This window comes from Littorina saxatilis, linkage group LG4 (assembly GCF_037325665.1).
Source record: "Littorina saxatilis isolate snail1 linkage group LG4, US_GU_Lsax_2.0, whole genome shotgun sequence".
In the NCBI taxonomy this organism is placed as follows: Eukaryota; Metazoa; Mollusca; class Gastropoda; order Littorinimorpha; family Littorinidae; genus Littorina; species Littorina saxatilis.
This window is the reverse complement of record NC_090248.1, coordinates 17,078,256-17,090,450: the sequence shown is the minus strand read 5'-3', so window position 1 is coordinate 17,090,450 and position 12,195 is coordinate 17,078,256. Positions and strand designations below refer to the sequence as shown.

The window sequence follows — 12,195 nt, the reverse complement described above, 5'->3', positions numbered from 1 at the left end:
CCCACACTTTTTTGTAGCAATAACAAAACGTGTCATTGGGCCCCCGTCTCTTTAGGCCCCCATCTCATTGGGCCCCCGTCTCATTGGGCCCCCACACTTTTTGTAGCAATAACAAAACGTGTCATTGGGCCCCCGTCTCTTTGGGCCCCCAGCATAATAAACAAGCCTGAACAGTATCAGTCAAACACGCTTAAGCCGAACTCGCCCGGGGAATGAACAATCGTTTCGCTTATCCGAGTTTGTGCATATCCGAGTTCGGATTAGCCAAACCTTTCCCGAGAAATGACCCTGCAGTTCGGCTTAAGCGAGTTTTTTTCAGGACAAGTTGTAAAATCACTTGGAATGTTTCTCTCTCTATCTCTCTCTCTCTCTGTCTCTCTGTCTCTGTCTCTCTCTCTCTCTCTGTCTCTCTCTCTCTCTCTCTCTCTCTCTCTCTCTGTCTCTCTGTGCGGCGTGGTGTGTGTGTGTGTGTGTGTGTGTGTGTGTGTGTGTGTGTGTGTGTGTGTGTGTGTGTGAATGTTATAAGATCAAAACAGTGACAAGTTACAAGTGCTTTCTTCAGTGGAGCTTTATTAATACCTCAAAGCCAACTGTAAAAATAAATGGTGAAAACAGTGACACATCTCAGAAACAGAAAACCAAAGATTCCACAAGCAACTACGCTTTTGTTAAAAGGATTCCAAGTAAATCCTAATAAATGTAATGTTTAATGAAACCCTCTCCATTAAAAAAAGAAAAGAAACAAAATTAGACAATTTGTCTCTGTGGTCATAAATCAAGATGAAATCTCCGTAAACATAGATTGTAGGCAAATGTTTTGTTTCGCTGCATGGTTATTGTGGTTTGATCTTCACCACTCGCTCAAAATGAGCACATACATTCCTCAGGTACATTTCCAATCCTTCGATTGGAAAAAGAGGTTTGTATAAGAGCCACTCGTTTTTGAATACTGCAACAGTTGTTTGGAACATGCTGGCAGACGCAAGGATTTCAACGTCGCCTCACGTGACACGTGTATTTCTTGGTCAATGTGGCACACGTCATCAGTTTCCCCGCATACTCAAAAACAGGTGACGTGTTCGTTTCCGTAGGATAATTATAGCCGTGACGAAATATATTTATCTTCCTGATGTGTTTTTCAAGCAAAAATTAAAAAAATGTCTCTCCGACAATGTTTAGAGTTTGGCTTATCTGTCAAAATCACGTTTGAGATTTCCGTGTTTGAGTTAGCTATTTTTTGACAGAGTTTGGCTTATCCAAATTATAAATAGTCTTACAAAGAGGGGGTCTAGTGGGGAATTGATTTTGGTTTCAGATATCCGAGTTTTTTGCTTAAGCGTGTTTCGTTTAGGCGAGTGCGGCTGTACACACATTTACCCAATCCAGTAATGGGATGTTGACGCAGCTCATTACTTTAGATTATTTCAATTCGTCAGCTTTCGACGGACTGGTAATACTCACAAGAAGGCCGGCATGCCTAAATCCCCCTTTGACCTTTAAATGACATTGACCCTGAAAGGTCATAATATCTAGACTTGGGGGCCCAACGAGACGGGGGCCCAATGAGACGAGGACCCAACGAGACGGGGGCCCAATGAGACGGGGACCCAATGAGACGGGGGCTCAAAGAACAGTGACATGCATCTTGCCTTTCCTGATTCCAAAACCATATAGATATGATATGCTGTATTCAAAACAAGCTCAGAAAGTTTAAAAGAATATAGAAAAGCGCGCAATACGCTACCGTGCTACTCTGGCTTGTCAATTTCACTTCGTTTTGCACGTGAAAAGTGAGCGATTTCCTTGTCGCGGGGATTGACGAAGCTGTATTGTCTTGGTGAAAAGGTGCAGTGCGTTCAGTTTCATTCCGCGAGTTCGACAGCTTGACTAAATGTAGTAATTTTGCCTTTCGCGACTTGTTTACTCTTTTGGCAGCGTTCACTCTAAATTTGACGCTAAACTGAACAGACTAGTTTCTGTCCACAGCCAAAACAATTATCACACAAAAAATGCTATATATGACAGCTAAGTCTGTACGTATTACATTTTAGTAGTGTTGACCCCGAGGTTTTACTGCCAATTAAAAAATTAAATCTCAAAGTATGTGTATGACCCTGATATGGATCACCTTCAACAAATAGAAGAAAACAAAAGCTAAAGGCTAGTCTAATTAAATCATTAAGAAGCTTGCTGAAACTGAATAACCTATAACTAGCCTTCGAGCTTTCCAAAAAACATTTCTTTAGTTTCCTGTTGTGCTTCAAATAACGTTCTCGTCAAACCGAAACAGATAAATCTAAAGCATATTTGAATTAGTCTGACTTGCACACTTAGTTGTATCATGTTATTTTGATGTATAGGGGTCATTTTACAGTGATTCGTGAAGGCCTCTTCACAGGTACATATTAGGCGCACAGGCACTTATGGCGGATCAGTTGTGAATTTTTCTGTATTGACTTTTTGCTGAATGTCTATCAAAGCTATAATTCGTTCAAATTAGGCATAACGGTTAACTAAAGAGAGGACTACCAACACAAAAAAGAAACTTCTTTACAAGAAAACAAACTATAGTTATAAGCATGAAACAGAAAATGGTCCATATTAGGCAACCTTCCCCTACCATTCTCACTCGGGCAGCTCACGGTCTGGGATCACCAATCTTACTCTGGCATGATCATTCTCACTCTAGCACCGGTCTGGCACCACTTTTCTCACTTTCGTATATATCTGCACTATCACTCTGCCACTACCACTCTCACTCTGGCACCACCATTCTCATTCGCTCTTGGCACTGCTCTGGCACGGGTCTGGATCCTCCATTTTCACTCCACACCCACACGCACAGAGAAACACACACACGCTGAATGACTGCCTATACTTGACAGTAGGCTTACTCAACTCCTCCCCCACCCCCAACTCCCCGTGACCTTGATGATTTCTAGTCACCTGTCTATTGACATGTGGTGTGTGTGTGTGTGTGTGTGGTCAGACGGTTTGTTGTGAGACTGAAAGTGAAAGAGTTTTCTTTTAGTTCTATAAAAAAAAAAAAGAGCAGAGTTTCGTATTATCATTTTCCCCTACCGGACAGTTGCAGCAGTGAATGTTTAATTCTTTGTCTGTGTGTGTTTACGTTTTTAATATCACCAGTTTGAGTTGAGGGTTGAATTGAAAACAAATTTAGAGACTTATTAAGTAGTTGTGCTTCTCTGACCATTAAACAGTGATGAATCAACACTTTCTGCAGTTAAACATAGTGTCTGCAGTTAGGCGATTAACGCCCGTCTATGTGCTTTACTCTTGAATTCTTTTTCATTTTCTTTATAATCTTCCTACTCCCCTTTCTGAAAAGCAATATTCTTTACACTGATGTTTTCTCACCCACAAATTTACTTCCATACATCCTTTCTACACAGACATACTAGCTCTCTGCTTTTTGTGTGCATTCACAGCCTGCCCTATATAATTCCGTCACTTCACATGCATAAGTCGCCCGTACATCATCTCTTTCATTTTAACTTGACACAACTTCGGCCCCTGTTGATTATAATCAACTCATGTGTTTGTTTCCAGTATGTGTGCGTGCGTGCGTGTGAGCCGGCCTGTGTCCCACACCGCTTGCCGCCGTCAGTGGCTCCCCGCCCACTAGACGACCAAAGCTAACATCCTCGTCCTGACGAGCCCAGAGTGCAGTTATTGCCAGCTGCACAATCAGCTCACCTCGTCAGGCTGGGAGCATGACTCTCTTCGGAGCGACGACCTGGAACGGGGGACACTAGTCGTAGACACGGTTGAGCTGTGGCGTTCCTACCGTCTATCCCAAGATGGACTGATGGGTGACGGTACTGTTGGCAAAACTTGCTTCTCTAACTGTGGACTTCAGACGGCAAAGGCAAATGGCGTTGCGTTCGTGGCCGTGCGCGGTGAATTCATTCTTTGATGACAACCAGTTTTACGCAGCTCCTTCTCGGCATCACACAGAAACGTTGACGTATGCTTCTTTGTACATTCGAAGAGGTTAGTGTTCGTTAAACTTTAAAGATGTTCGCTGTTCTTGTCTGTGTCCTGTAATGTAAAGCTTATACATGTGGAAAAAAACTCCCCACAAAGAGATTTAAAAAAAAAGATGCTATGCAATGCTATGCTTTGCTAACTTGGTTTTTCTGTCCCCAGAACTAGTGTCTATTTGGGACTGACATGACGTGCATGGTTATATGCAAGGAAAAAGATGTTCGCTGTGGTACTTTATGTACTACCAAATGTATACACACTGATTGCGGCAACTGAACTTCAGTTACCATTTTTGGCACGGATTGTTATGAGTGTAGCAATGGGTGGTTAAATGTATTGACTGGCTTATAATACCGATTGCGCCTTGTTGGAAAAAAAACTGATTCCGTTTACCCTCTACTTCCTGTGCATCAATTTCGCGTGCGATCCGTTTTCTGAAAATGTACTCTTTTTTTAATTTTTTTTATAGCCATTGTGCAGTTTAAATGTACTCTCCCCGTCACTCTCTCTCTCTCTCTCTCTCTCTCAGTGGTGGGTCTGTCACTGATTTTAATTTTCCGTGTACAGTTTCCGGTCATGTGCTGCCGGTTGGGCCTAGTCTGAAAGCGTATCCTGTATAACCTACCAACAATATCAGCGGCAAAGTGAACGTTTGGTCTCTTTCGTGCAGTCACGTGACCTGACGATTTATTTCCGTGTTTCAATGACCGTATCACTGAAAGTGTATGTTAAATTCATATAGTCTGTTTTTTGTTTCATGGTGTACTGAGTGTCACGCCGTGTGTCACAGTGTGTGTGTGTGTGTGTGTGTGTTTGTGTATGCGGTGTGTGTGTGTTTGTGTATGCGGCGTGTGCCGTGTGTGTGCCGCGGTGTCAGTCAGTGTGTGCCAGTACGGTGTGTGTGTCACAGTGTGTTGGACTATGTGCACGGTGTGCCCGTGTGTGTGTGTGTGTGTGTGTGTGCGGTGTGTGTGTCACAGTGTGTTGGATGTGTAAAATGATGATGTTGGTGCAGCCTCAGTTATGATCAAAAGTTTATTAAAAACAAAAACATTGCGTTGCCAGGTTTGTTGCATTAGTTGTGCAAAATACATCTGTTTTATCAAGACTAAGCATTTACCTTTTTACATTTACACAAGAATCACTGTAGGCCATCATTATCATTTTATGCCGCATTCCAAGAAAGAGCAGAATTCTCACTATGCGCGAGGTACATTTCTGGAATCGCGTAGCGCGAAGTTGGAACTCCTTAAATGGCGGCCATTGTGGAATTCCAACATAGCGCAGCTCATTTCCGGAACAGCGCCGATGACGAGATTGGCCGCAACACTATCACTCTATTCAGGGTCGGTCACTCTAACCACTAGTTTTTGGTGAAGAAGTTCCGTGTTGGTCACTGAGGAAGAAAGAAGCAAATTTTGGTGCATGTTTACAGATCACCCTACAGGCCAAATGTAAAATGATTTGAGGATGTCATATGACTTCTACATCTCAGTTATGTTCAGGACTGTGCCTGTGTAGGTGAGGATTATAGATTGTATTATAACGTTGATGTATAGATATATATGACTTAGTCTTCCAAGGCCTGTGAAATGATTAGTATGCTATCATTTCTATTTGAACAGCTCAGATCATGTGTCCCAAGTGTTGCACAGATGGTAAAAAATAAAGAACAAGATACTGCACTCTAAGTGGCATTGTACTGTTGTTTATTGTCTGTAGAAAGCAAAAAGATGAAAAAGAGAGAAAGACATTTTTTTTTCTCTCCAGACTTTGATCTAATAATATAGGTCTATGCTTTGATGAACTATCTCGGTTGGTAACCACAAATTCTTCTGGTCATAACATAATTGCGTTTAAAACACTGATTAAATTTATTTTGAAAGAAATAAGTTTACAATAGGAATTTAGAGACCTGTATCACTATCAATTTATGCATAGAATACTAAGTTTGACTTTTGTAAAATTAAGGAATTACAAATGTTCATAGAAGGGGACACCGTTATGCAAAGAAGAGTAGTACAGTAGTATAGTACTTCTTTTCTTTTTTGACAAACTCTCCAAGACCTTACAACCAACTGGTATGCACTGAAAAACATTAGTTATGGCAATGTAAATGGTCTTAAAAGAACCGGCGAGTCGGTTACGCAGCCCCCAGGCTCGGGGACCGGTGTAACGCGTTCAGCTTTCTCATTCGATATACATGTATACTCGAGACTAAAATGTTGTTTCCTGGTCAAATTAAAGAAGTACACTTATTTAACTCTTACCAGTTCACTCCCTTGACCATCCGAAGATATCTTCGGATGACTCGCTACGGAAATTCCCATTTACTTTATTCTAAGGACAAGCCCTTTTATGCACTCAAAATAACAACACAAACAGTTTATTGATTAAATTATCATTGCATGTTGACAGAATTTTAAAAAGATCAATACTTTGCTTGCTATGACCATGGTTTTCCTGATATATTTTTGGTGCGCCTGTGCTCTGTTCGCCATTGTAGCAAACTTTCGCGATTGACAGTCAGGAATTTTTGCAAGCTGATATTTTAGCACAGCGAGTTCATCTGAGCCTGAGGTTGATTAGCTGTACTCAGATGGTGATAATGTGTCTAGTTTTGAGCATATATTGGCACTGAAAACTTAAGCAACAAAGAAAATTGGCAGCAAATAGTCACTGCTTCGAGACAGCAAGTGTTCCCGTTTCTATTTTTAGATTGGCAGCACTCGCTCCCGATTCTTTTGACTCCAGCAGTGATCTTTTGGTTTATTTTAATTAAAAGAGCATTGCAACTGTTTCTTTTTTGGCTCACGAAGTGTAGCCTATGCGATGCTAACTTTTGTCTGTCTGTGCGTGCGTGCGTATGTATGTATGTATGTATGTATGTATGTATGTATGTATGTCTGTGGTAGAAACTTTAACATTTGAAGACGTCATATTACATTGACGTCACATTATGACGTACGAGGGTTAGACGTCACGCGATGGAATTACTGAAAGTCTCGGTGATTGTTATTTTGAGCGGGCCGAGACTATTTGGCAGTCGTGTCCATGTAAGTAGGCTACATGCAGACAGACAGATCTAGATCTAGTGTCTCGCTTTCTTGCATAGTTTCACCTATGCTCTTTCTGTGTGTGTGTGTGTGTGTGCGTGTGCGTGTGTGTGTGTGTGTGTGTGTGTGTACTGTGTGTGTGTGTGTGACGGAGTGATTGAGTTTGTGTTACTGTTTGTCGATTTCTTACGTGAGCCTTGAAGGCTTCGCCTCTTGTTAATCATAGCGATACAATTTTAACTATGCTGCTCAGTTCCAGCCTCGACACCAGTCATTCACATTGCTTGGTTCGCGGACGAATCTCAGTTCGATCACCGAAATGCTTTGGAATAAGGAAGAATAGAGCAAAATAAAAGAAAGGAGAGTTAAGATGGAAAAAAAAATAAAAAGATTAAAATAAATAAATTTTAAAAAACGCGATGGCAGGGCTCAAACCTACGACCTCACGAAGCCTAGCACAGTTCGCTAACAACTGAGCTCAGGGTTCCACATCACGTAGAATTAAGGGTATAATACCCTTTGACCCTCCAAATCACGTACGAGATGCTCTCTGAAGAGGTATAAATACGTAACAGTTTTCTTCCAAAGAGGTAAAAAAACGTACGAGGTAAAAAAAACGTACGAGTCAAACGCTTTGCTAGTTTACAAGCAACAGCACGCAGGCCGCCTGCTCTACTGAGACCACTAAAGTACACGCCGTGTTCGTGCCACTCCTCTGTCGACACTGACACGCCGTGAAGCAGAGGTTGCCTCCCTTGTCCTCAAACTGCGCGATATCTTTAAACTGATCATCTCGATGGCACTGTTCGCTTTAGCCTATCCGGTGCTGTCGCCTGCTTAAAAAAATGCCTCGCAAAACGAAAGAACAAAAACCCGACCCCAAACAGACAAAATTGTCTTTTCGCGGTTGCAGCCAGAGCAGCAATGAGTCAGTATCAGTCAGTATCATTATACTATAGGTTGCAGCAAGAGCAGTGCTCAGTGAGTCAGGGAAAGACAAGGTGTTCCAGCAAAAATGGATGAATGAGTTTCCGTGCCTTGAAAGGACCGAATGCATTGATACACTATGATATACATGTATTGTCACAACGTCAAAATGGCAAAGGTGATAACTACCAGACAGGCAATCATAGGGGAAAAAAATGACATTTCATGGATACACCGATTGTCACTCATACCCTGTGAAAAATCTGGAAGGGGTATAAAAACCCTTTACTTTTTTCCTGAAAGGGTATGAATACCCTTGACTTTTGGGGTTGTGTGGAACTCTGTGAGCTACAAACGGATACCTGCTAGGACAGGGAAAACTAGGAATTTCTATTTTGTGAGATATCACTGACCGTCGGTTCTAAAGCCTGGGGCTCCGTAACTGACTTGCTGATTCCTGAGTCACTCCCTTTATTTTATGCGCATAACGGGGACACCAATACATTCGAAGACATTCCAATACATCCACACTATATTTCAGTTTTAACATACTATACTATTATGCATTCAGGTGGGCAGCATATTCTTTTAATCAAAAAAATTGTCTGCTCCTTGAATCTATTCTAAGAACTTTGCTTTGAAATGCGTTCTGCACTTCCGCTCATAACAAAGACGCCATGATTAGTTCGAAAGATGTGTACGGTGTCTTTGTGATGCACATCACAACATTTTAGTCAATTTAGATGATTAACTTATAATGTGTTTTTTTAAGAACCAGCTGATCCAATTCTGAGCACAATAAACTATAGAAGCTTACACATTTTTTTAAACAGAACAAGAAAGTCAAAATAGAACATCACTGGCAAAATCTTCCGCTGAGAACAGGTTGAACTAGTTAGGGACACAAACAGACATTGAGAACTTGCTCTCAGTCATGATGTCTTTTAACACAAAACATGTTGCATCAGAGCTCTGTCACCACAAATAAAGATGTAGGCAGCAACTTTTCACCGTGTGTCTCCAACTCAGAATCTTTAACGTGCACATTGGTCTTTTTGCATGCATTAAATTACATATTCTTACTCCGAATCACATATAACGCAGTCTAGGATGCTAAGGTCTGAAAAGGCTACCCGTCTTAAACAATTTTAAAGGGAAGCAACCCCACCACAAAAAGTGTAAACGTAGCCATGGTAATGACCCCACACCCGGGGAGTTACCTCCCATTGGTGTGCCCTACGTCACTACCGCTACTCAACACGTGGTCAAATCATACGACTTTTTCAGCTCTGAGGAGAAGGTTGTTGATTTTTGGCTCTCTCGTCGCTGTGCTGTTTGGTGTTTGTTATGACACCCACCAGCCACTTACCCGTCTTGCTTGCCTTCTGCTTCGTTAGCTGGTGAGCTCTTTCCTTTTTGGTCATTATTTTGACAAGAATGTTGCTGTAGTTGCTGACTTTTCGTCCGGTTTTGGACTTGTAAATTTTTCAGTAACCGTTTGTTTGGCCGCCATTTTTGTTGGTCAGCGTGGCTGACGGCGATAAATGTGGCTAGGCCGATGTATTGGTGAGGTAAACCTTATTTTACCTCCTTACTTGCCTTCTGCTTTGTTAGTTGGTAAGTTCTTTCCTTTTTGGTCATTAGTTCGACAGGAATTTCGTTGTAGTTGCTGACTTTTCGTCCGTTTTGGACTTGTAATTTTCCAGTAACTTATTGTCTGGCTGCCATTTTTGTGGGTCAGCATGGCTGACATTGATAAAACATGGCAAGGCTTATGTCATGGATCTACCAGACCATTGGTAATTGTTGTTTCGGACTAAGCATGTAATACCTCCATGTCCGTTACTTATTCTGCCCCAAATGTGTTTTGGGGGCAGTTAAGCATGTCTTTGACTTCTTTTTCTTCTTGCTTTCCCTCTTTTAGGCATCGGAGCATGGCGCTCTGGTGTCTATACTGCTTAGCTCTTTATTTCCAGAGTTCCGCAGTTTGGGAGAGAAGAATTGCAGCGTCCCACGCCGCCTGCCGGTGGTGTTTTCCCCCCCTTCATTGGGTGACGCTCGTTTTTCGGCGTCGTTGATGGCCGTCGGCGACGATTTCCGGGGAGGATCTCCTTGCTTCTTTGTCTTCTGCCTCTGTGGTTGACACTGCGGTAAGTCGAACTGGTCCACCGGCCCTCGTGAGGCTGCCGGACATTCCCTGCGCGCAAACTTCTGTTCTGAACTCCCCTATTGTCACGTAGAGGGCATAGGTATTTTCAGAGCAAGGGCGGCTTCCGTTTCCGGTAGTCGCACTTCCGGGTTTTCCCGGAAGCGAAGGTCCTCCATCTCATGTACACACAGAGGTCTTGACTGGAGTTGACCGCGGACTGGCCTACGGGCGCTCGGGCTTCCGGCCCCAGTCCACTTCTGTTCTGACCTCACCTTTGCCTCGTCGCGGGCGTTGGCGTTTTCAGAGCAAGGGCGGTAGCCGTTTCCGGCGCTGCGCTTCCGGTTTACCGGAAGCATAGGTCCTCCATTGCAAGTACACGTTGTGGTCTTTACTGGAGTTGACCGCGGACTGGCCTACGGGCGTTCGGGCTTCCGGCCTCAGTCCACGCAACCTTTGCTTCCGCATTGTGCGGCTTTGTCTGTTGCGTTTCCGGCTCTGGCCGGATACACTGTTCCTCTTTCTGACGCTTCCTCTCGGATGTCAGTGAGTGAGGAACAGCGGCTGGCCTACGGGCATTCAGGCTTTCAGCCTCGGCCGGGACAGTCGTCACTTCACCTGTTGGGTGTTGCGGCTACTTCCTATTCAGTTCTGGTGGCTTCGGATGTTACCTCCTCTTACTCTTACCCTCATACGGGAGGGGTGAGACAGGATGGTTTCCGGGTGGACGGGTTTCCGGTTTCCGGTCATCCCGTTCATTAGTCTTCCACTGGCAACTGTGACTTAGGTCCGTGTCCGTTCGCTTGGCTATTCTGATGTACAGTCTTTAGCCAGCGATCAGACATGTTCTGGATTTCCGTCGAAGCTCTTGGCTGCTCTCGAAGCTGCGACGGAGGTTACTTCCAGATACTTTCCGGAGGTTACATCGGCTTCGGCGGCTTCCGCTTCGGTTGCTCAGTCGGCGATGTCAGACTTCCGTTCCGCGAAGGAGGAGGATTCCTACTTCCGGTTTGAGAGTCACCTTCGGTGTGTACCACCTTTCGCAGGTTTTGGCAAGACCATCTCCTCCCGGAAGTGGTATCCCCAGTGTTCCGGTTCTGCTGCTCGTTCCTCACGGTTCAGTTCCGGAACACGCTCAGCCTTGGCTGGCTTCGGCTACGCAGGCTTCGACTTTTGTTCCTTCTTGTCATAAGAGGTTCACTTTGCCGAAGCCGGGTCGGAACGTGTTGTCGTCCTTTGCTCTTCCGCGTACACCTTTACCGGTAACGCAGGAACTTCTTCCTCTGCTGGTGAAGCAGGTTTTAGAGGGACTTGGGTGTTGTGTTCCCAGACCACACCCTTGTCGCTTCGGAGGAATTTGGACGTCAGCTTTTGGAACTTGCCTCTTTCTCGGAGATGATCTTCAGAGCGCTCTCTCGCTCTTTCACGGAGTCACTGAATCCTTTCTGCGAACGCCAAGAAGAAGAAGACTGAATCCTTTCACACTTTGTGTGGATCAGGACGCTGATGACATCTCCACTCTTTTGGTCAGCCCTTCCTAGGGTGAATGAAGAGCAAATGAGGCTGTCCTCCCTTCACTACGCTCTTACAGTCATGTGTCGGAGGGACTTGTTTCTCTCGCATTCTCAGTTCACTGAGCAGTCTAAGAGACACTTGAGCTTTGCCTGGGGTAGAGGGATCTCCTTTTGAACATTGGTGTTTTATACCAGAAGAAAGAAGATCCAGTCGAATAGAGATCAGCAGGTCTCCGACTTCTCTCTACAAGGGTTGAAGCAGAGCTAGCCTCCTCAGGAGAAGCATGCTCAGGCCTCTGGCCAAGCTAAGCCGGCAGCCAATAGGCAGTCTCTGCCTGATTCTCGAGTTTCGAGAAATAGATCAGTGTCGGGCAGGGAGAAGGGCAGCTCTAGCAGCAAGCCTCTCCCCCCAAGGAAGTGCGCCCGATCTCACCCCCCCTCCGCCCTCCACTTTGGTGATGGCGGGGGGGTCTCCTCCTTGCACTTTTTCATTGGTTGGTCTCTGTACACAGCCAATGGATTGTGGGAGTGGTGAGGTCGGGCG

General features: G+C 44.2%; 1 protein-coding gene across 3 annotated transcripts in view; it reads left to right on the top strand.

Annotated features, from left to right (window-relative positions):
- Positions 1-3,663: 3,663 nt before the first annotated feature.
- Positions 3,664-12,195, top strand: part of LOC138964109 (uncharacterized) — a 55,172-nt gene continuing 46,640 nt past the window's right edge. The window contains exon 1 of one of the 3 annotated variants that reach the window (XM_070335988.1): positions 3,664-4,014. In XM_070335988.1, the coding sequence (XP_070192089.1) occupies positions 3,894-4,014 (121 nt within the window). In that variant the 5' untranslated portion in view covers positions 3,664-3,893. Of the gene's footprint in view, positions 4,015-5,106; positions 5,530-12,195 lie in introns of those variants that run through there. The other 2 variants (XM_070335989.1, XM_070335990.1) reach the window with 2 other exon arrangements.